Consider the following 26,160-nt stretch of genomic DNA (forward strand, 5'->3'; position numbering starts at 1 on the left):
GTTAATATCATAATGGCAGGATCAAGTTCACACATAACCATATTAACCTTAAATGTTAATGGACCAAATGTTCCAATTAAAACACACAGACTGGCAAATTGGATAAAGAGTCAAGACCCATCAGTCTGCTGTATTCAGGAGACCCATCTCACATGCAGAGACATACATAGGCTCAAAATAAAGGGATAGAGGAAGATCTACCAAGCAAATGGAGAACAAAAAAAAGCAGGGGTTGCAATCCTAGTCTCTGATAAAACAGACTTTAAACCATCAAAGATCAAAAGAGACAAAGAAGGCCATTACATAACGGTAAAGGGATCAATTCAACAGGAAGAGCTAACTATCCTAAATATATATGCACCCAATACAGGAGCACCCAGATTCATAAAGCAAGTCCTTAGAGACTTACAAAGAGACTTAGACTCCCATACGATAATAATGGGAGACTTCAACACTCCACTGTCAACATTAGACAGATCAACGAGACAGAAAGTTAACAAGAATATCCAGGAATTGAACTCATCTCTGCACCAAGCGGACCTAATAGACATCTATAGAACTCTCCACCCCAAATCAACAGAATATACATTCTTCTCAGAACCACATCGCACTTATTCCAAAATTGACCACATAATTGGAAGTAAAGCACTCCTCAGCAAATGTACAAGAACAGAAATTATAACAAACTGTCTCTCAGACCACAGTGCAATCAAACTAGAACTCAGGACTAAGAAACGCAATCAAAACCGCTCAACTACATGGAAACTGAACAACCTGCTCCTGAATGACTACTGGGTACATAACGAAATGAAGGCAGAAATAAAGATGTTCTTTGAAACCAATGAGAACAAAGATACAACATACCAGAATCTCTGGGACACATTTAAAGCAGTGTGTAGAGGGAAATTTATAGCACTAAATGCCCACAAGAGAAAGCAGGAAAGATCTAAAATTGACACTCTAACATCACAATTAAAAGAACTAGAGAGGCAAGAGCAAACACATTCAAAAGCTAGCAGAAGGCAAGAAATAACTAAGATCAGAGCAGAACTGAAGGAGATAGAGACACAAAAAACCCTCCAAAAAATCAATGAATCCAGGAGTTGGTTTTTTGAAAAAATCAACAAAATTGACAGACCGCTAGCAAGACTAATAAAGAAGAAAAGAGAGAGGAATCAAATAGACGCAATAAAACATGATAAAGGGGATATCACCACCGACCCCACAGAAATACAAACTACCATCAGAGAATACTATAAACACCTCTACGCAAATCAACTAGAAAATCTAGAAGAAATGGATAATTTCCTGGACACTTACACTCTTCCAAGACTAAACCAGGAAGAAGTTGAATCCCTGAATAGACCAATAGCAGGCTCTGAAATTGAGGCAACAATTAATAGCCTACCCACCAAAAAAAGTCCAGGACCAGATGGATTCACAGCTGAATTCTACCAGAGGTACAAGGAGGAGCTGGTACCATTCCTTCTGAAACTATTCCAATCAATAGAAAAAGAGGGAATCCTCCCTAACTCATTTTAGGAGGCCAACATCATCCTGATACCAAAGCCTGGCAGAGACACAACAAAAAAAGAAAATTTTAGACCAATATCCCTGATAAACATCAATGCAAAAATCCTCAATAAAATATGGGCAAACCGGATTCAGCAGCACATCCAAAAGCTTATCCACCATGATCAAGTGGGCTTCATCCCTGGGATGCAAGGCTGGTTCAACATTCGCAAATCAATAAACGTAATCCAGCATATAAACAGAACCAAAGACAAGAACCACATGATTATCTCAATAGATGCAGAAAAGGCTTTAGACAAAATTCAACAGCCCTTCATGCTAAAAACACTCAATAAATTCGGTATTGATGGAACGTACCTCAAAATAATAAGAGCTATTTATGACAAACCCACAGCTAATTTCACACTGAGTGGGCAAAAACTGGAAAAATTCCCTTTGAAAACTGGCACAAGACAGGGATGCCCTCTCTCACCACTCCTATTCAACATAGTCTTGGAAGTTCTGGCTAGGGCAATCAGGCAAGAGAAAGAAATAAACGGTATCCAGTTAGGAAAAGAAGAAGTCAAATTGTCCCTGTTTGCAGATGACATGATTGTATATTTAGAAAACCCCATTGTCTCAGCCCAAAATCTCCTCAAGCTGATAAGCAACTTCAGCAAAGTCTCAGGATACAAAATTAATGTGCAAAAATCACAAGCATTCTTATACACCAGTAACAGACAAACAGAGAGCCAAATCAGGAATGAACTTCCATTCACAATTGCTTCAAAGAGAATAAAATAACCTAGGAATCCAACTTACAAGGGATGTAAAGGACCTCTTCAAGGAGAACTACAAACCACTGCTCAGTGAAATAAAAGAGGACACTAACAAATGGAAGAACATACCATGCTCATGGATAGGAAGAATCAATATCGTGAAAATGGCCATACTGCCCAAGGTTATTTATAGATTCAATGCCATCCCCATCAAGCTACCAATGAGTTTCTTCACAGAATTGGAAAAAACTGCTTTAAAGTTCATATGGAACAAAAAAAGAGCCCGCATTACCAAGACAATCCTAAGTCATAAGAACAACGCTGGAGGCATCACGCTACCTGACTTCAAACTATACTACAAGGCTACAGTAACCAAAACAGCATGGTACTGGTACCAAAACAGAGATATAGACCAATGGAACAGAACAGAGTCCTCAGAAATAATACCACACACCTACAGCCATCTGATCTTTGACAAACCTGAGAGAAACAAGAAATGGGGAAAGGATTCCCTATTTAATAAATGGTGCTGGGAAAATTGGCTAGCCATAAGTAGAAAGCTGAAACTGGATCCTTTCCTTACTCCTTATATGAAAATTAATTAAAGATGGATTAGAGACTTAAATGTTAGACCTAACACCATAAAAACCCTAGAAGTAAACCTAGGTAGTACCATTCAGGACATAGGCCTGGGCAAGGACTTCATGTCTAAAACACCAAAAGCAACGGCAGCAAAAGCCAAAATTGACAAATGGGATCTCATTAAACTAAAGAGCTTCTGCACAGCAAAAGAAACTACCATCAGAGTGAACAGGCAACCTACAGAATGGGAGAAAATTTTTGCAATCTACTCATCTGACAAAGGGCTAATATCCAGAATCTACAAAGAACTCAAACAAATTTACAAGAAAAAAACAAACAACCCCATCAAAAAGTGGGGAAAGGATATGAACAGACATTTCTCAAAAGAAGACATTCATACAGCCAACAGACACATGAAAAAATGCTCATCATCACTGGCCATCAGAGAGATGCAAATCAAAACCACAATGAGATATCATCTCACACCAGTTAGAATGGCAATCATTCAAACGTCAGGAAACAACAGGTGCTGGAGAGAATGTGGAGAAATAGCAACACTTTTACATTGTTGGTGGGATTGTAAACTAGTTCAATCATTATGGAAAACAGTATGGCAATTCCTCAAGGATCTAGAACTAGATGTACCATATGACCCAGCCATCCCACTACTGGGTACATACCCAAAGGATTATAAATCATGCTGCTATAAAGACACATGCACACGTATGTTTATTGCGGCACTATTCACAATAGCAAAGACTTGGAATCAACCCAAATGTCCATCTGTGACAGACTGGATTAAGAAAATGTGGCACATATACACCATGGAATACTATGCAGCCATAAAAAACGATGAGTTTGCATCCTTTGTAGGGACATGGATGCAGCTGGAAACCATCATTCTTAGCAAACTATCGCAAGAACAGAAAACCAAACACCGCATGTTCTCACTCATAGGTGGGAACTGAACAATGACATCACTTGGACTCGGGAAGGGGAACATCACACATTGGGGCCTATCATGGGGAGAGGGGAGGGGGGAGGGATTGCATTGGGAGTTATACCTGATATAAATGACGAATTGATGGGTGCTGACGAGTTGATGGGTGCAGCACACCAACATGGCACAAGAATACATATGTAACAAACCTGCACGTTATGCACATGTACCCTAGAACTGAAAGTATAATTAAAAAAAAAAAAAAAAAAAAAAAAAAAAGATCAAGGAGAAACACTAGAGCCACCTTGGAACATTCTGCTTCTCATGTTATGTTCCCAGCATTTCCTTTCTATTGTTAGTGCCACTACTGAAAAGAGGCTCAAGCTTCAACTTAATTCAATGGAAAGCAGGTTGAGACTGCAACTTTTCCCAAATTCACATAGGGCAAATACTGTTTTCTCCCAAGGAGTAAGGTATACAAAATTCTTTTAAAAATTTCTCTTAAAGCCTAGACCCACCCTCTGACATGGATCATTGAAGATGAAAACCCATTTAGTAAAGACAATTGAAATGTCTTCACAGCTAAAAAAAAAAAGCACTGCTACCTGGGGCACTTGAACTACTTGAGCTGTTGTATCTCAAATACTTTTCTGTCATTCTCCATTATCCATCCATTCAATAAGCATTCTTTAAATGTTTACTATGTCCTAGACCTGGGAATGCAAACTTTTTCTTAAAGGGCCAGGTAGTGAATATTTTAGGACAAGATGTAAAATCAAGGACATTCTGTAGGTACTTAATATAGTAATTTAAATATATACCATTTAAAATGTAAAATTATTTTTAGCTTTCAGTAAAAAGGGTCACAAATCAATAAAACCAGCATTAATAACATATGTCATTCTCTCAACAATTTAGGGAGGTATTATTCTTCTCATTTTTCAGAAGAGGAAATCAGGCTCAGACTAGTCATGTGATTTGTTTGTATTTGTACATTGTAAAGCCAGTATTCACACTTATGTCTTCTGGGGAGCAGTACATTAATATCACCAACGCCCCATATGTAGCTCTCTCACATGCATACTGATGAAATGATTTCTACTAACGCAGATTACGGAGTATGTCCTAGAATATGTATTACATAGTATTATTAATTAACATTGGTAATAATATAGTAAGCATTTATGACTTTGGTGACCTGACGTTCTTCTAGGTTCTTAGGTCTTTGATCCCAACTGATCATCACAACACCCAATAGAGAAGCGACTATTATTTTTCTGTTTTACAAAGGGGTAAACTGAGGAAGAAAGAGGTTATATAACTTGCCTGGCATCCCATTACTACTCTGTAGCAGAACTGGTGCTTTATTTCACGTCTTCCTTAAGTTAACTTTGTTTTGAGATTCAAGTCTCAAGTCTGTTTCAATTTGATATTATTTTTCTTGTTCATCCTTTAGGATTTCTGAGGAATAACTACTTTCTTTCTTCCATTTCTTAGGTCAAAAAAAAAAATCTCATAATTCAAACTATTAATAAAAACTATACATTTCAGGAGTAAAGAGTGAACTCATGTGTAGTTTCTCTGAGGGTTAAATTATAAAATGTATGAAAAACCAATAAGATAAATAATAAAAATCATTCCAGAAAAAAGCAGAATTTGAGAGTAGCCATGTTGGTGATGTTAACATATCTCCCTATGTAAAAATTTGTATGTAAAAATATCCTAAGGGAATGTATTTGGTCAGCAGGGAACACTGGGAGGGAGAAAATGCAGGAGTTTCCCAAGAGGAAAACTCGGACACAGTCCTAAAAATGAAGTAACCCAAAGAAATGCCTTGTCGAAATTCCAGTACCAAGCATTTCCTTACTACAGAGATAGATGAATACAGTGAATACAATCTGATGCCATTACACATTATCATCACTGCATCTAGTGACAATGGCAAATAGGTTTCATGCTACCTGCCAAAACCTAATGAACTATAGTAGAAGATCTTCAGGGCTGTGTTGAAAAGGTTCTGTAGGCCAAGTCTGAACTCAGTGGTGATAAGTATCATGACTGATTAGCCATGTCTGCCCAAGTCAGGAGGAAGGGTGGCACCATATATGGAGACCTTTCACACCACTCAATCCCATTTCTCTGATTTTGAGAGCAAAAAATTTGTGAAAGTAATTGGGATTTCATGTATCTTCCTGTACAGGGAATAGCCTGATATCCAAGAGTCTACTTCCCTTGACCACTGTATTTCTGGTCTGCAAATTAATCAGTTGGCATTCTGGTTCATTGACTAGTCTGTTGTGTACCTGGTTATATAAACTTAAACTGGGCAGTAACATCCATTCTCAGTGAACTGACAAGGTCCATTTTTCTGAGTCAACAACACTGATGAGCAAACTCAGACTCTGGTAAATTCACAAAAGTAAATCTTACGTGACCTCTTAGAAGTCAAACAGTGAGATAGCCTTCCCATTAAGAAAAAACTCAATCAGACACTTCTTCTAGAATTGAACAAAGAATATTTTAATCAAATTCAGTTTCACAATTTCCAAATTTAATAATTTCCCTTCTTAAATTTTTTCTTCACAGATTTGCTATTGCCAGTGTTAGATGATGTTTAATTCTATACAGACACTCTCATCACCTCTGATTATGATGTTTAAAACCAATGCGAGTACCTTGAGTATAATCGAGTTCTCTCTCAATCTATGATTATATCAGCCTGTCAACATTATAGTTGTGCCCTGCACAATGACATTTTGGTAATGGACCACATATACCATGGTGATCCTGTAAGATATTATAACATTAAAATGAAGCTGAAAAATTCCTGTTGCCTGGTGGGTGACATCATAGCCATCTTAATGTCGTAGCACAAAGCATTACTCACGCGTTTGTGTGATGCTGGTGTAAAAAAACCTATTCTGCAGCCAGTTGCATACAAGTATAGCACATATACTTATGCACAGCACATAATATGTGACAATGATAATAAATGACTATATTACTGGTTTATGTACTTGCAATATTATACTTTTTATCATTATTTTAGAGTATACTCCTACTAATGAAAAAACGTTAACCGTAACATGGTCTCAGGTTCTTCAGGAAGTATTCTAGAAGAAGGCATTGTTATCATAGGAGATGACAGCTCCACGTGTATTACTGCTTCTGAAGACCTTCCAGCAGGACAAGATGTGGAGGTACAAGACAGTGACATTGATGATCCTGACCCTGTAGAGGCTTATCCTAGTATGTGTGTGTGCTTCTTTTGTAAACTCAAATACACTCAGTCATACTTCATTTATGACAGCATCACTTCTTTTTCATATGGTCACACCACCCTAACTAAACCCATGTTTCTAGTTTTACCTTTCGGACGTTCGCCAACCGATTCATCATCAAGGACTCCTCTCGATCATCATCGTCGTCCAAGTCGAGCATCGGCATGCCAAAGGGGTCAATGATGCTGCAACACCTGGAGCCTTCATCTCTTGGATCAAAGGGGTCCACGATTATGGGCTCAGTTCCTTTTATTTCACAACGACAGAAAGGGCAGCCCTGACCATCCGACTCCTAAACAAACAGAAAATGCATGGTTTCAACATAAACAGTACTGAGAAACGCTAATGTTCTAAAACTATAAAAATCATCCCCCTAAAAAAAGTTTATGGGGTGGGAGGTGGGGGAAGATTTGTCTTGAAGAGGTAGTGTGTGTAGAACAGGGAGTCAACAAAATATATATTAAATGGTCAGTATCTTCAGTTTCCCAAGAAAAAAAAATTTTTTTTAAGTTCAATTTTCCCAAGAAAAGAAACCTCTTTATTTTCCTGAATGTTCACTTATTATTCTAATGTATCAAGGCATTAGAGTCCTGAAGAAAACTGGAAATTGAATCATGTCTCTCTTTATGAAAAGACAGCAATACTAACTAAACATTCCATTAAAAAGTACATTTTGGTAAAAATTCCTAATACAGCAGTAGTATCGGTGAGAAAAATACAATACCTGTGCATCTAACTGGCTGAATATTTGTTTTAACTGCCTGTGTATTTTAAAATCTATACACAATTAGGAAAAATTAAAATGTGTACATTTATAATCAAAAGCCATCATCTGTCCTGAAAGCCTCTCATCCTGACACACAACACATTTGGAATATATAGTTCTCTGTGAGAGACTAAGTTTTGCCCCTTATCTTGCTTTTAAACAATATGATACAAAAAGATTTGGGCAAATACTTTTGGGCTGGAAAAGGATTTACTGGTCATTATTGGACATTTTGCTCAAAGTTTCCTACATTCATTTCTCAAAACTAACTACATTAAAAATTCACAATTTGCAGGGAAATAAAAAGACTGTTTTCTTGCCCTACAGACAACATTGCTTTCTAGAGATAAGATGGTATATGATATTCTCCACCCTATTTTTGGTTTTGCATTATACTCTGACTTTAGCAATGTGTTATTTAAACGTAGTAAAAATCACAAAATTACTTTAAGGGAGAAACAGGATGAAATAGCACCATTTTAGTGGCAAGACAAGGGATGCAGAGAGCTGATGTCTTTAAAGAAACTGTTCCATAATTAATTCAGGACTGTCCTGTCCACTTAGTTTAATAGGAAATTAGTGATCTACCTGCCCAACAGTGACATTTGGATCAAGGATGGAATAACTCTCTCACTCTCTTCTCATTGAACAACTACCTCACATCTACTTTGTGGCAGATCTTGTGATAGTTTATTCTTTCTGAACTTCATTCAGCTCAACAAATTGAACACCTCCTTTGCCAAACAATGTGTCAAAAAACAAAAAAACACTGAGCTTGCTTAAGAAAAATAAATTGCAACATTCCCTTATTCATCTGCTTGTACATAATTTGGAAAATAAACTTGGAATGGTAAAATAGTTGAACTAAGTGGTATAAAGAAATATAGATATATAAATACAGAATCCTTCAAGGTTTCCCACCAAACATGTTCATGTCCAGCAGGCTTCAAAACACATTAAATATTATTTGCTCCATCATTTTACAGATAATAAAACCAAGATTTAGTTCTTCTATTTTTGATAACCTCCTTGCAATGATATTTTCTAACACAGGAGTAAATAAGAAAAACAAAATCTTTCTCTTATAAAAAGACTATTAAATTTGAAGTCATATTCAATATATGTTACCATTCAGGCAAAACTCCCCTTGTTATAAAAGTCAAAAGGGATCCATATTAGGTACCTATAGTGGAATACTTTTACAGATTTACATAAGACAATTTCAAAAAGCTAGTTTTATTTAACAGCAAACTGTGCCAGTCTGGGCAACATAGCAAGACCTTGTCTCCACAAAAAATAAATGTTTAAAAAATTAGCCAGGTGTTGTGGTACACACCTGAAGTCCCAGCTGGTCAGGAGGCTGAGCTGGGGGCTTCGCTTGAGACCAGGAGTTTGAGGCTGCAGTGAGCTATGATAGCATGCCTGCCCTCAGCCTGGGTGTCAGGGTAAGACCCTGTGCCAAAAAAAAGAAAAAAAGAAAAAAAAAAGAAAGCAAGATCTGAAGATCTGATGGTCCCTCTGTCTTTAACCCATGAAGAACAGAAAGCAGTACTTTGAGACCTACGTAGTCGCTTAATTTACTCAAACATTTAAAAAAATTATTGTAAAAAATCTCAGATACACATAAAATTTGAGGGAAAACTATAATAAATTTCTAACTACCTATCACCCGACTTCAACAATTATCAATTCATCCCCAATCCAGTTTCATCTGTATGTTCTCGTTTCTTCCACTCTTAGATCGTTTTGAAGTACCTCCTACACATCATATAAATTCATCGGTAAATATTTTAGTATCACAACTAAAAACCAAGAACCTTTTAAAGACCTAATTCCAGTACAATTATCATAACTAAAAATTATTCCACCCAATCAAAATAATGAAAGTCACATTATTTTTTAGTACAGTGCATAGAATGTGCAAGCCACACTATTAGGCTATGTAAGTTTCTCTTTGAACCTCCAGGGTCAACTCACATATTGCTCTGGTTAAGGATGACTTCCAGTTTATGTGATCTATTTCCTCATAAGAGGTAACTGAAAATACTGAGTTTTGAAGGGGGAGGAGGTGAAAGGCAATAATTGTGTCTTTATAACACAAGAAAAAACAGAGAACTGTTCATCTAAAACTGAATTTAGATTTTTCTCTTTGCTACTTGAAAGTTTAATGTTATACAAATTACCGATGTGTGTTAAGAGTACCTATTATAAGAGTAGATATCACTAAATACATCTTCTCTTCAGTTTTGTTGTTGAGAGTGTACATTACTCATCAGATCAACAAACAGCTGCAACGAACACTAATTTTGATTTGCAAACACAGATCACACTGAATGTGTCTCTAATGGACTTACTCTAATATGACTTCATCACACTTTATAAATAGACTACTGTCACATGCAAATTATATCTAACGACAAAGTCTCAAATGCTACTTTAGTTACTCTGCCCTAGTTTCTGTCAGATGGTTGATTAAATACACATGAAAAATGTCTTCAATACAATAATTAAAATAATGTTTCTGTCGATGTATACTTAATGCAATATCAAATAATACGTGTTAATGGAAAAGAAAGACAAATAAATAACTTATTTTCTAGTTCCCACCATTCCGTGAATGTTAAGAGGAAGTACTGAGGACTCCGTCTATTCTAAATGACTCAGTAGGTTTCACTTCCTCAAAAAAGAAATACTTCTAAACCAAAGGATACATAAGTTATCAGTGAATACAATACATAGCTGAAACTAGATTCTGTCATTTCTCATAATATAGTAAAATAATTCAGACTCACATCTCAACCATTAATACTGTAAGTCAGTGACATTACTTAAAAATGTAACTTTAGGTAAACTCAGATAAAAAACAATGACAAACAAATAGAAAAAAATTTTAAATCTTCATAATACATTCTCCACAAATACTCTATGTAAAAACCCAAATGAATATTGTTAGTACCATCTCATCATCATCATGTATCAATCACCTTCCATACTCTGTTTAAATATTGCTAAGATAGACACACTATATCTTAAGTATCTTCTTTTAAATGTTTTTCAAGATAGCATTATATATAGTGTAATTTATTTGCTTTCAGCCTGATTATTAGAGGCATACTTTGACTTAAGGTCAATCACTTTATGCCTTCCCACATATATAACATACACCAAGGGCTGTAGGGTATATACATAGGGCCTCCTAAGTCTCATTTTGGAGTGCATTTTATATTTTTACTGTATGTGTATGCATATGCATGTGTGCATTTTTTCCTTTATCAATAACTTCTAATTTATATTACCTTGCTGTATTTCATGTAGCTATGAGGTTGTCACAAATCTTTTTTTAAACATAGCAATTATAACTGGAAAAATTATATGTATATAAATGCACTGAGAATAGGTTGGATCATACCAAGAATTTTCAAAGCACAGTATCTCCCACAGAAACTCAGTAACTCCTGGCTGAAAGAACGAATGAAAGAATAAAGAAGGATAGTTAATGGTAATCTTAGACAAAATGCCCCAGAGTGGGAGAGATCTTTGGTTCTGGTTTATTTTATGATGGACAAGGGAAAAAGACATTGGTGAATCTAGACTCTTCTAGCTCTGATTTGGGAGGCCCATAAAAGCCTGCATAGTGAATCAGAAAAGGAGCACAGACATTCTGAATTAGGATACTTGGACTGGACTTCTACTTTCTCCAATTACAGCTGTGCGACCCCGGGCAATTCATTGCATCTTATATACAGGGTACAATGAGATAATGCACATTTAGAGACACCATAAAGTGAGATAAACTATTTTAAAGCTTTATAAAGTGCTATAAAAATTCCAGTTGGCATAATTAGTATAAAAATAGTCTCAAGAATAAATAAGAAAACTAAGGAAACATATCTTAACATTTGAAAAAACTCGTATCTCTATACGAATTCCATTTTGTAATGAAATGAATACAACTTAAAACCTGCAGAATTATCAGTGTGCATAGATTAATCATAATTGGAAATATGAGATATCTCCTAAGTACTTTATTAGAAACAGTAATAACTAAAATTCTAGGCACTGTTGTAAGCACTCTCTAAATATTAATTCATTTAATCCTATAAGGTAGGTACAATTGTTGTTCCCTCATTTACCAACAAGAAAAATGGGTTTACTGGTTTGATGAAGGTCACATAGCAAGCAATACTAAGTAGGAAATCACAACAAGGGGGTCTATTTCAAGAGTCAATCATTTCAACACTACACTATAGGATCAGCATGTAGTGGTTTTTCAATCTCAGATTCATAGCCAAGGTTAAAATAAAGGAGAAAAACAGCCAGTTGCTACTACTGATCATTCACAAATGTAAAAAATTTAAAACTATTTTGCTTAAATTGCAAATTTCAAAATTAAAAAAAACTACTAAAATCAATGAATATTCTGTTGGCTCTAATTGAAAAGTTTCAGCTCTTTAACAGGAAGATGTAAAATGTATCTGAATAATTATACCATTTCTGAGGATACATTTTTACATAGTAAAAGCTTTTTGTTTAAACATTTGTTGCTTGAATCCAATTTAAAATTTTAATGCATGAAGTTGGTCTAGAATGAGCTGGTCATTTAGAATGAGTCTACATTCTAAACACTTTTTAAAAATGGTGTCAACTTTAACAACATCTATAAAAGATCCATGCTGGAGTCAACTGAAAATGTTTCCAAAGTGCCAGTATCTGTTACTGTCCACACACTTTACAACAGAGTGAGCATCCATGTAATTTAGTCATTAGACTTAAGAATCAAGTACTTATTCTGCTAGATTTTATCATATCCATCATTTCCTTTTCTTTTCTAGTGTATCACTCTAGTTCATAATGTTACTATAATGTATTTGGACAACTCTCGCAGCTTCTTTATTACTCCCAATGTGAAAGGGAAACTCCAACATTTAATCACATTTACACGAAAGACACAACGGATGGTTAAAGACAAAAGTGCCGATTTAAAACATTCGTAAAGGCAAGTATTATTTTCTATTTGTAGAACCTAAGTTATAAAATTTCACTGAGGCTAGAAATTTGAAGACCGTTGAAGACCAGTTGCCTTTGAAGGAAGATAGAGTAAAAGATTTATTTTATTTTATCTTATTTTTTTTTATCTTTTGAGACAGAATCTTGCTCTGTTACCTAGGCTGGGGTGCAGTGCCGTGATCTCAGCTCACTGAAACCTCCGCCTCTAAGGTTCAAGTCATTCACCTGTGCCTCAGCCGCCCAAGCTGCTGGGATTACAGGCTCCTGCCTCCATGCCTAGATATTTGGTATTTCTAATAGAAACAGGGTTTGCCATGTTGGTTAGGCTGGTCTTAAACTGCTGACCTCATGTGATCCACCCATCTAGGCTTCCCAAAGTGCTGAGATTACAGGTGTGAGCAAGCATGCCTGGCCAAAGATGATTTCTTATTGCCTTAAAAGTGATCATTTGAGTTTGTTTCTCACCTGTCTCAGAAAACTATATACTTTTTCCCAACAACACTCTCTACATATGGAACATCTAGAAATCTCCTTAATCATATTCCACATTAAAATCAGAGTTTACTGATTTTTTGGTGAATTACTATTTTGAATACTCTGGTACCTTTCTTTTAAATTATATCAAACAATATACAGGAAGAATAACCACAGGAAAACTAATTTTACATGTAATTGAATTAAAGTCCTTGGCAGTAATTCAAAACATAGCTGCATATCCAACTGACAAAGATATCCATTTTTTATTTTTGAAGGAAGATATGAAGAACACAGTTTGGAGTTTGTTCCATTCAGGAGCTCAAAAGCCATTTTCCTTTATTTTATTTTATTTTTTTCTTTTATTATACTTTAAAAGTTCTGGGATACATGTGCAGAACATGCAGGTTTGTTACACAGGTATACACGTGCCATGGTGGTTAGCTGCACCCATCAACCCATCATACATTAGGTAGCTCTCCTAATGCTATCCCTCCCCTTGCCCTGCAGCCCCTGACAGACCCTGGTGTGTGATGTTCCCCTTTTTTATGGCTGCATAGTATTCCATGGTGTATATGTGCCACATTTTCTTTATCCAGTCTATCACTGATGGACATTTGGGTTGATTCCAAGTCTTTGATATTGTGAATAGTGCTGCAATAAACATACATGTGCATATGTCTTTATGGTAGAATGATTTATAATCCTTTGAGTACATACCCAGTAATGGGATTGCTGGATCAAATGGTATTTCTGACTCTAGATCCTTGAGGAATCGCCATACCACCTTCCACAATGGTTGAACTAATTTACACTCCCACCAACAGTGTAAAAGCATTCCTATTTCTCCACATGCTCTCCAGCATCTGTTGTTTCCTGACTTTTTAATGATCACCATTCTAAATGGTGTGAGATGGTATCTCATTGTGGTTTTGATTTGCATTTCTCTAATGACAAGTGATGATAGTTTTTTTTTTTTTCATATGTTTGTTGGTTGCATAAATTTTATGTCTTCTTTTGAGAAGTGTCTGCTCATATCCTTCGTCCATTTTTTGATGGATTTTTTTTCTTATAAATGTGTTTAAGTTCCTTGTAGATTCTGGATATTAGCCCTTTGTCAGATGGATAGATTGCAAAAATTTTCTCCCATTCTGTAGGTTGTCTGTTCACTCTGATGATAGTTTCTTTTGCTGTACAGAACCTCTTTAGTTTAATTAGATCCCATTTGTCTATTTTGGCTTTTGTTGCCATTGCTTTTGGTGTTTTAGTCATGAAGTCTTTGCCCATGCCTATGTCCTGAATGGCATTGCCTACGTTTTCTTCTAGGGTTTTTATGGTTTTAGGTCTTACATGCAAGTCTTTAATCCATCTTGAGTTAGTTTTTGTATAAGGTGTAAGGAAGAGGTCCAGTTTCAGTTTTCTGCATATGGCTAGCCAGTTTTTCCAATACCATTTATTAAATAGGGAATCCTTTCCGAATTGCTTATTGTTGTCAGGTTTATCAAAGATCAGATGGTTGTAGATGTGTGGCGTTATTTCTAAGGCATCTGTTCTGCTCCATTGGTCTATATATCTGTTCTGGTACCAGTACCATGCTGTTTTGGTTACTGTAGCCTTGTAGTATAGTTTGAAGTCAGGTAGCATGATGCCTCCAGCTTTTTTCTTTTTTCTTAGGATTGTCGTGGCTATACGAGCTTTTTTTTTGGTTCCATATGCAACTTAAAGTAGTTTTTCTAAGTGTGTGAAGAGTCAATGGTAGTTTGATGAGGATAGCATTGAATCTATAAATTACTTTGGGCATTATGGCCATTTTCATGATACTGATTCTTCCTATCCATGAGCATGTAATGTTTGTCCATTTCTTTATGTCCTCTCTGTATATTTAGAAAACCCCATCGTCTCAGCCCAAAATCTCTTTAAGCTGATAAGCAGCTTCAGCAAAGTCTCAGGATATAAAATCTATGTGCAAAAATAACAAGCATTTCTATGCATCAATAATAGACAAACAGAGAGCCAAATCACGAGTGAACTCCCATTCACAACTGCTACAAAGAGAATAAAATACCTAGGAATACAACTTACAAGGGATGTGAAGGACCTCTTCAAGAACTATAAATCAAAAACCATTTTCTAGATTCCTGAAATAAGCACAGAATGAAAACAATTCCTTAACTTTTAACCTTACATGGTAATGCTGCAGAACCCCTGCCGCATAATATGCTGCCTCACAAAGGAAGACGGTCAAGGTTGAGAAGATTAACGTTTTGTTAATATCCCATTAACACGTGGACGTGAAAGACAACTCTCCAAGTTTTATTACCAAGGGTAGCACAGAAATGTTGCACACAGAGTAGTATTACTCTAGAAAGGTGATTATTCAACTTATTTAGTATTCTGTGCAAACTCTGCTTGCTTATTCAATTTATTAAATAACACAGATGTTTCAGAAAGAGAAAAAAGCATCTGACACCTCTTCAGAGGCATGACTAATGGGCCATTATGACAGCAATTAAAGAGTAACCACTTGCAGCCTGTAACAACTGACACAGCTACTGTGCATTTCTTAAGTTTTCTATTAATTACATAAAATTTAAGTCTCTAATGAATTTCAATTAAACCAAAGTTGGGCCTCAGATGGAAGGAAAAGTTGGTGAAGAATGACCTGCTAAAAATGCACACTGCTGGGCATAGTATGATTAATGGCCAGGGTTTAATATTTCCTATTGGATTCTAACTGATTTATCATAGCTTCCTGGCAGACATGCAGCCTTTAAAATCATTTTCATATCAGCATGCCCAACCAGCGTAGTAGAAAGTAACAAAAAATGTCTAGCAGCCATAATTAAATTTGAACGACAACAGGATACTCATTTCAAGTAATTATTAATACCATGCCCCTCAACAGAAATTTCAGGTTTAATTTTAACTTTATCTTCTTGAGGCTAAGGATTGTGTCTCAGAGTTCTTAGTTCAGAGCATAGTACAGAACATGGGATATTGCAGCTGCTCAAAGAATGTTTCCTAAATAAATAAATAAATAAATGGAAAATGATAGTTGAAATAATCTTGGTTTGCTTCTACCAAACCAGTAAGAGGAAGAAGCAAAATAACAAATTCTTCCTGTGCACAGTTAAGCGTGCAAATTTAATCATATAAAACAAAAACAGTGTCTTTAAAGTACCATTTTTGAATGAGGAAAAAATAGAAAAAGAGAGACATAAGTTATTTCACTCTTAAGTCCAGAGACCTAATACCTTGAGAACATTTCTCTATATATCTACAAGCTTAGATACCACTTTTGGCAATATTTTGCGCAACTATGAAGTGTGCTATAATTTTTTTCTTCTTACTGACACATTTACCATCAATTAGGTTAAGTCAAGTGAGCAGCTAGGTGAGATTACAGATATGAGACCTTCAGCACATCTAATGTTTTACAACTGTGCTTTCACTAGATTAACTTTATAAGACTTTTATTTTTATTAAATACCAGAGGCATTTTGCAATAACATGTTTAAATGATCAACAAATGTTGTTGTTCATGCAATAATACAAAAGCTGCCAATACAGATATGCCAGTTGGCAGGAAGCACTACTATGTGAAGACTATATCTAAATGTAAAAATATTTAGATTATCCAAAAGTAGAAATGTTCAAAAGTTGAAACTTCCTTTGACCAGTAAGATCCCACTGAGATACAGAGACTGTGAAATATCAACTTAGAATTATTGACCTAAGAACAATTTTCTTTAGGGGTAGAGAAAACATGAACCGGGGATTACTGTGCATATGTATTTTTTTGGGTGCAAAAAAGCAATAAAAATGCAGTCTTACTGCTTCTGTGTTAGTGCTGGTAGTACTGCAAACAATAAAAGTAAAATAACATGGTTCAAAAATGGTTGGAAAAAATCACAAGGTAAAAAGTTAAGGAAATCACACAATAGCTAGTGAACGGAACAAAGGGAACTAAGCCTTAGAATTTCTAGGATTCGCTCAGATACTGAATATGATAAAAGGTCTTTGAAAAGATCATAAATACTTCTCAGAAAAGTATTGTAAGAGCTTGTCACAATCAATCTACAATACTGTCTTTTTATTTAATGTACTTATAGATTTCCTTTTCTTTTACATTACCTAGCATGCAATCTATAAGTATTTACTGAGTAATGACCAGTGTGCAGATAACATGCTAGCAGAGAGAGATTCTAAAGTAGGTAAAGTAATCCATATTCTAGAAAGGAAATACATAAATATGGAAATATTTACAATATGAACATAATGAGGTAAGAGCTTACAGAGACATATACAAAATGTATCAGGAGGATGCTTATTAATGATGAGCTGCTTTGTGTGAGGAGAATTCAAAAACAGTACTGAAAATAAAGATTTGCATATTTTTCACTAATTTAGGTGCAAAATTCAATGATCAGATTAAGATAATAACATTAGTGTCTAGTAACATAAATGTTATTATTTCAGCCTTCTGAATAGTTTTGAATTTGTCATTTTTGTTACTACTTTACTTAGTAAACTACTTTGTTATTACTGTCTCACATAACTTTAAACATTTCAGCTAAACACAATTTTCAGAACTTGACATTTATGTACTTCCTCAATTTCTAAAAGCAAAACTGAGAAGCAGTTCAGAGTGAAAAAGAGAAATAGTAAATGTTAACAACTTACCAACATTACTGAATATATCTTCATATAAGGTCATTAGGCCAATATAAAAAATCATGAAATAATTCAAGGAATTGATAAACAACAAGCAAGAGGAACTACACCAATTTGGAGAATGCACAGTTAACACACAGAAATGTTGTGGCAATGTAAAGGACACAGCATTAATAATACAGAATGACAACTGGGAAATATTCCTATCCCTTTTGCACACAATGGACCTATTGCAAATAGTTCACAAACCTAACAAATAAATACAGTTAAGTCCTCAATTAATAAGGTTAATCAGTTACTGGAAATTGAGACTTTAAGTGAAACAACTTACTGTATGATGAAATCTATTTTACCATAGGCTAACAGATAGAAACAAGAGTTAAGGTTCCTATAGTTTACAGTATGTCACTTTGCTCAAAGTTGCAGTTTCCAAGAATCTACTGACAATGTTTTAAGATAGGACTTACTGAAGGTAGTATTTATTTACTAGGAATAAATAAACTTTCTTTTAATAAGTATAGAAAGTAAAATAAATAAAATATTTGTTGCTTTATATTCAGCCATACTTTTCTACTCACCCTGGGCTGCAAGATAAACAGGTGTGTGTTTTTTTTTTTAAATTTTTTTTTTTTTTTTTTAATAGAAATGGGGTCGCCCTATGTTGTCCAGGCTGTTCTTGAACTCCTGGGCTCAAGGGATCTTCCTGCCTCAGCCTCACACCTTTACTGGGATTTAAAGGTGTGAGCTGCCATGCCCCGCCAGTAAACAACTATTTTGTATGATGCTTTAAACAAAACATTTTACTAAACAAATGTTTCTGTCAAACTAATAGCAGCTTCTGACATTTTTTTTTTTGAGACAGAGTTTCACTCTGTCGCCCAGGCTGGAGTGCAGTGGCGCGATCTCGGCTCACTGCAAGCCCCGCCTTCCAGGTTCACGCCATTCTCCTGCCTCAGCCTCCCAAGTAGCTGGGACTACAGGCCCCCGCCACCACGCCCGACTAATTTTTTTGTATTTTTAGTAGAGATGGGTTTCACCATGTTAGCCAGGATGGTCTCGATCTCCTGACCTCGTGATCCGCCCATCTCGGCCTCCCAAAGTGCTGGAATTACAGGCGTGAGCCACCGTGCCAGACCTAGGTTCTGACTTTTAACCAACTTAACCCCCAAATACTAAGCACAGTATTGAGTTACAGATGGGAAGTCTTGCAACATGTATGCATGTGTATGTTCTAAGACTGGAGCCTGGAGAAAAATGGGTGAAATACAGAAGCCTTGCATGGAGGCAGTTAGGAATTTGTATCAGGCTATTATTCTGATTTTCTTCAGGGAGAAATGCAAGGCTTTTAGTTTCTATGTACCTGTAAAAACCACACTACCACACTGAAGGCAAAGAACGGTGACAAATACAATTTGTCTTCTTTGTTAGTTTAACATGTATCCTGAAACACTGAATCATTATCAGGTACACCAGTCCTAAGTAGTCCAATTACAGATAATCTATCACTAAGTCACTATCTCTATAATACCTCCTACTGACACATTTGAAATAAACTTGCTATTTTGTCTTCTATCAACATATCTAAATTTATTGAATGTAGTTTTTGAAAGGCACTGCTAAGTTTGCAGAACTATTACTGTTAAAATAATTTAAATAGAAATCAAGTATCTATGTTGAGAATGATCTCCTCCAACATCTCCCTGTAATATGCAAAATTCACCAACATCATGAAGGGATAAAAGGAAATAATTAGGGAGAGGATATAAAGAAAAACCTAAAACAAAATAGAAGCCAAATTCATATTGAAGGAGAGAAGTATAGGGATTTTGAACAATGTTCCTGAGGTAGCAAAGACCTCTGGGCATTCAGAAAGGACTTCGAAAATATAAATCAACTGTAATTCGTTTCCCAATTCTTCCTCTTTTTCTCATCCATTAAAAAAAAGTTTTTCACAAAAGAAGAAGCAGACCCTTTTATGACTATGAAAATGGGAAAATCATATTACTAAGTAAGGAGGTTGGCAGGCGAGTCTGTCAGCCCCCTTCCATGAACCTTAATGTCCATCCTTCCTCAAGTGATGCAGAGGTACAGGGTTGGACAAAGAAAATCAAGGACTGAAAGGGCTCAGAAATAGGGTAGGAATGTCAACTACATGCTTCACTGAAAATTTTTTTAAAGGCTACAAAATTTATTTGCTTTCTAAACCCTATAAACATGCTTCTAGCTTCAATGTAATTACGTCAAACAGCAGTTTCAAAATGGCTTGATCAAAATATTCCATGACTTCTCCAAATACTCAAAACTGGAAATCTGTCCAAAGATCCATTTTTAAAATCCCCAATCTTTGTTACAGATGAAGAAATAAAAGAATGTCCTTGGGAAAACCAGTTATTCTCCAGACCTTCCTATAAAACATCAAATCAATTTATATTTATTGAATGCCTGCTACAAATGGGAAGGCAATTTTCCTGAGACTATGCTTCAGTAAATAGGAAACTTTAAAGCCTGTTTCTGTGGGAACTGTAAGTATTTGGGAGATACTTCCTGTCTTGATTCTCCAATTTCAGCACTACGGAGCATATGTGAGACAGGAACCATGACTCCTCAGGAGAAAAGGAAGTTTCCTTGAAAATCTCAAAATAAGATTTATCTACTAGGATTTACTTGCCTTTGGAAGCTGACCTACTACAAACAGATTCTATCAATAAATGGCATAAATATATTTAGTTGGTAATATCTACAAGTGAACATCCTGAAATCCATGGTACTATAGAAGTACAACTACTGATGACTAATAAAATTAAGTTATACATTTAAAAGAAACAAAATATAAGATAGTTAAAATCAAATTATATAAAGCAACTCAAACATACAAAATTTCTACACAATTATTTAAAATAAAGCACTTATCAGCATTACTTCCTAAGCCATTAAGAAGAAAACTGAAAAGAAAAATACTAGTAGGACACATAAGACAGACAACCATGTTGCTAATGATTATACCTGCCATGCCGTAAGGCAAGAGGTGCACATCAAATGCCCACAAGGCTCAATCTTGACATCTTTGTCATTCTCTGCACAAATCTTACAGAGCTGAAAAGTGGAGCCCATTTCACAATATAATTCATATTGTTCCTGGAATTTAGGGGAGGGGGAGGGAAAGTAACATTAATGTATTTCCAGCATGAATTGTTAGTATCAAATTTTCCCAAATAAAATGTCACACAGTAAATATCTCACAATTGATCTTGTCAGAATTTTGTTACCATTTGAGACATGTTTTGAATTGATAATCACAATTTGGTCTACAAAATCCATTCTAAAAAGGTTTGAACTTTTATCATCTATCTTATATGCTTCTTAATTACTCATATTATTTAAGGTTCCTTTAGGAAGGGACTTGCTTCAACAGTCATGGTGACTCAAAAGACAAAATCTATGGTTTTAAAATAGGAATATACAATGATTTTATCTTTTTTATAAATGCCACATGCTCATATAATTTAACTGTCAAATTGAAAAAAAAAGGATACTTAGCTAAACATTATTTTTATTTTTATTTTTTGTTTCAATATCTTTAGAAATCCCAGAAGGGAAGAGAAAAGCGACAAATATTTACCAAGCATTTCCTGCATGTCAGGCACTGTGGTCCACACTTACTAGTTCACTTAATCTCCAAAGCATAAGAAGAGATATTGAACTTAACAAAAGTTAGGCCTGGGGCTTAATAAGTTTCAATTGTTTGCTTCAAACTCTAAATGAAGTCTCTGACTAAAAAGTGCATACTCTTTCCCTAACACTGTCAAGAAAACAAATCACATCAGTAACCAAAAACCATTTTATTAAAACTGCCATGTTCTTGATTGATTAGGTTTTTATCTTAAAACATTTGACACAGTAAAATTTTCAAAATTCAAATACTGAAAAGATCTTTGTGACAAAGATACAAATAAATTGGTAAATTCAAAAAAAATATAAAAAAAGGAATACAAAGAAAAGGAATTATGAAACCAATATTTGGGTAAATAAAGCAACTTTTAGTTCAGTAAGTGACTACAATGTGCCTGGCACTGAGTAGGATAAATAAATAACAATATTTAGTCCACAGCCTACTAAAATATACTATAATCCTGGTGAGAAAATATATATATATATACACATAAACATACACGGATACATATGCATGTACATGCAGGTACACACATAGAAACTGTGTCTACTATGATGCGTGAATATACAAAAATTTTATGGGGAACTTAAGGAAAGAGAGAAGAGAGAATGCATAAAAATGGAAAAGAAATAAAACTAAAGTAATTCAAAGTAAGTTATAAATTGCTGATGTCCCTGAAATAATAGATAAGTATTGATACTGGTTATGACTGTCCAAAGGACAAATATGCAATTATAAAAAAAATTACATTAGGCTAAAATCACAGATACAGACCTCAGTGCAACCTAAACAGTAAGAATATGTACGAGCAATTTCAGGGAATGCTATTACTTCCAAAGGTTTATTTTTTTAATGGCTTTATAAAGAGGAACTGTCTTTCCTATGTATCCTTTCACACATATTTGAAAATACGGGATCACTACATAACTTTTAAAACGGCAATCACATATTAAATTTAAAATGGCAATCATGGCTGGGCACGGTGGCTCACGCCTGTAATCCCAGCACTTTGGGAGAGCGAGGTGGGTGGATCACCTGAGGTCAGGGGTTCGAGACCAGCCTGACCAACATGGAGAAACCCCGTCTCTACTAAAAATACAAAAATTAGCTGATGTGGTGGCGGGTGCCTGTAATGCCAGCTACTTGGGAGGCTGAGGCAAGAGAATTGCTTGAACCCAGAGGGCAGAGGTTGTGGTGAGCCGAGATTGCGCCACTGCACTCCAGCCTGGGCAACAAAAGCAAAACTGTCTCAAAAAAAAAAAAAAATGGAAAAAAGTGGCTCACGCCTGTAATCCCAGCACTTTGGGAGGCTGAGGCAGGCGGATCACAAGGTCGGGAGATCAAGGCCATCCTGGTAAACACGGTGAAACTCCGTCTCTACTAAAAAATACAGAAAATTAGCCGGGCATGGTGGCGGGCGCCTGTAGTCCCAGCTGCTCAGGCTGAGGCAGGAGAATGGCGCAAACCCAGGAGGCGGAGCTTTCAGTGAGGCGAGATGGCGCCACTGCACTCCAGCCTGGGGCAGAGCAAAACTCCATCTCAAAAAAAGAAAAGAAAAAGGCAATCACTTATTAAATTTACACGTACAATATGTACATATAAATGTCAACGTGTATGTCTCACATAATAATGTAAAGACCACAGGAACTAAAACTTGGATAATTATAAGGTAAATCATTATCTACTATCTTAAAAAAAGCTGTAATTCTTCTCGTTTTTTCCCTCAGATTTTTATTATTTTTTACACAAGGCGTGAACATATCTCAAATATAAAATATTTTAAAACTAGACTGAATGTAAAATAAAATACTCAAAATTCTCCCTTCATCCCCTCCCTGATTGCTCAATCCCTTTCACCTCCTCAGTTAAATCCTCTTACCAGTTTGGTGGGTTTTTTTGATCTTTTAAAAAGTATACTCATATGTTCACATACAGCAATTAATTATGTATTTCCTTACAGATGTTGAATATACATAATGTAACTTTACCAAATGAAATGTTACCTACTTGTACTTTACATAAATGGAATTATTTTATAGTATAAGATGCAGAAGTTCCCATGTGAGTATGTAGAGCTACCTCCCTCCTGTTGATGACTTCACACAATACAGTATGAGAATAGTAGTCTATTTAATCTATTACTAAACTTCTTAGTATTTTGTAACTTTTTACTTTTACAAAAAATATTACAGTAAATATCTGTTGTACAGGTTTTTTTGTGTGTGTAAGTGATATATATGGGATCTATTACATATATAGAATCTAAAGTGAAAAGGTATTTTCACTTAGATTTTTATAATTACTGAATATCACTCTCAAGAAAGGTTTTACCAACTTACATTCCCATTCATAATCTATGAGGTTGCTAGCAATGGATTTAGAAAAATATAACTGTTATCTTCAACAGGCTTCAAATACCTATTTGACTCTAAAATCTAAGGCATATGATTATTCTAATCTTTTTTTTGGGAGCTTTCTAAACTATGGCTCTCTCCTTACATCCACCTACCTGCTCAAGGATTTATTTATTTCCCCCATATAAATGCCAATACTATATGGAAAGCAAGAATTCTAACAGCATAAATTTGTATCAAAGAATCTAAGAAAGTAATATAATTTCTCTTTAAACACTCTTATAATTCCTTAAGTATATTTTGTATTAAATACCTGTGCATGATTGTAACTACTGTATGAGAGTCTTATTTATTTAGAAGGCATTATGGATACTTATTTAATTATACTTTTCTAGAAATTATCCTTACCTGTGTAACTTTTATATGGTCATGAGGTGTAGGTTCACATAATCCAGTTAAATCAGGATTATAACTCCTCCCGTCAGGATAAAGATAACTGAATTTAAAAGGAAACTTTATTACCTTAAATATACAAGTTTTAAATGCATTTAAGGATATTTAATCAAGTTTTTCTATATTCAAACATACATCTGGATGTTTCCTTTTTATGTAACATATCGATAACATATTACTTCACTATTTCCAAAATATTATGTTGTTTTTAGGACACTTAAAATGTAGAAACTATTTTCATATAAGAAATACATAATGAATATAGCCCAACCCACTAAGCAACCATTTTCAATGAAATACCTTTAATATATGTCTCTTATATAAGCTAAGAATATTTCACTGATCAATCATGTTCTGTTCCAAAACACTTTGAAGATATACCTATTTGCAACTGTTACATCTTTCATCTGAGGCACAGGTAATGTTAACCACATCATTTTACACCATGCCTAATACCACATGGAAAGAAAATATAATTAAAGGCCACAGTTCTCTTGTAAGTTATTCAAACACTTCTGTGGTGTTCCTGTTTCTACAGTTTCCATATCCTCTCATCTTCCCCTCACCCTAACACAAACACATGTGCACAAATGCAAATACACACACACATGCACATACACATTTTAAAAAATTAGAAAATGTTACATTTCCATGTTTCATTGACTTAAAACTACAAACACAAAATGGTCTATAGATAGAAACAAGGTTCTATTATCAGGGAAAACTGAAATCTGAACTGAAAGTTGTAGTAATAATGCATCCTTGCTGTGTTAAATCAGAAGTTGTACTTGTTATTCAAAAATTCATTAAAAAATAAAATTTACTGTGTTGGTAAATACTTATTTTTGTATTTACCAAAAAAAACGTGGTAATGTCACTGCTGTGTTTCATCAGTTTATTAAATTATGGTTAATTCTGTTTAACATCTTTCTATACTAAATTTCTTAAATAAAATAGTAAGAATATAGTACTACAGTATGTATATTTAAAAGGGTAAAACTATAACAAATCTATTCTTTAAAGTAATAAAAAATATTTATCCTCGAATAAGGTGTCTACAAACATGTTAAGTGTTAGAATTTACCCAGGAAAACCAGAAAAATGAACTTAAAGGACAGATAATTCTGACATAGTAAGGGACAAATCAGTGAGATGATTTTTTTTATGATTTAGCAAAAGGAATTTACTACATCTGAGTATGATACAAATTTAGAATGTCCTTATGGGTGTGTTACAAAATTTGACAAATATTAAATGAGGAATGATAATCCAAAGAAGATAAGCAACTTTTTAATATACTCTAAAAATTGGCCATTTAAAAAAATTATATAAAATTTTATGTATCACATTTCAATAATATGAAGAAATTCTAGCAAGAATTCAGAAATTAAAGTTTACAAAAATGAGGATTAGGGTACCATAGGAAACGTTAAAAGTTCTTTTTAACCTATCAGGAGGTTGTTGATAGGTTAAAAAGGTATAAAAAGGACCTTTAACCTTTCCTATGGTACGCTAATCATCATTTTTTATTATTTCTGTCCTTAGTACACCCAGGATATACTGCAGATGAGCACTTTTCAATGGCATTGAAGGAGTAAAGAATGTTGGGTGGTTATCAAAATAAACATCTCTTTCAACTATGTCATACAATATTGGATTAACTATTAA

At 34.8% G+C, this 26,160-nt stretch overlaps 1 protein-coding gene across 6 annotated transcripts in view; it reads right to left on the bottom strand.

Annotated features, from left to right (window-relative positions):
• Positions 1-26,160, bottom strand: part of CBLB (Cbl proto-oncogene B) — a 218,756-nt gene that overhangs the window by 61,825 nt on the left and 130,771 nt on the right. For all 6 annotated transcript variants that reach the window (XM_030940505.1, XM_030940511.1, XM_030940517.1 and 3 more), the window contains exons 8-10: positions 24,448-24,535; positions 21,019-21,150; positions 7,183-7,386 (exon numbers count right to left, since the gene is read on the bottom strand). In XM_030940505.1, the coding sequence (XP_030796365.1) occupies positions 7,183-7,386; positions 21,019-21,150; positions 24,448-24,535 (424 nt within the window). The remainder of the gene's footprint in view (positions 1-7,182; positions 7,387-21,018; positions 21,151-24,447; positions 24,536-26,160) is intronic.

The sequence above is a fragment of the Rhinopithecus roxellana genome, chromosome 1, assembly GCF_007565055.1.
Source record: "Rhinopithecus roxellana isolate Shanxi Qingling chromosome 1, ASM756505v1, whole genome shotgun sequence".
In the NCBI taxonomy this organism is placed as follows: domain Eukaryota; kingdom Metazoa; phylum Chordata; class Mammalia; order Primates; family Cercopithecidae; genus Rhinopithecus; species Rhinopithecus roxellana.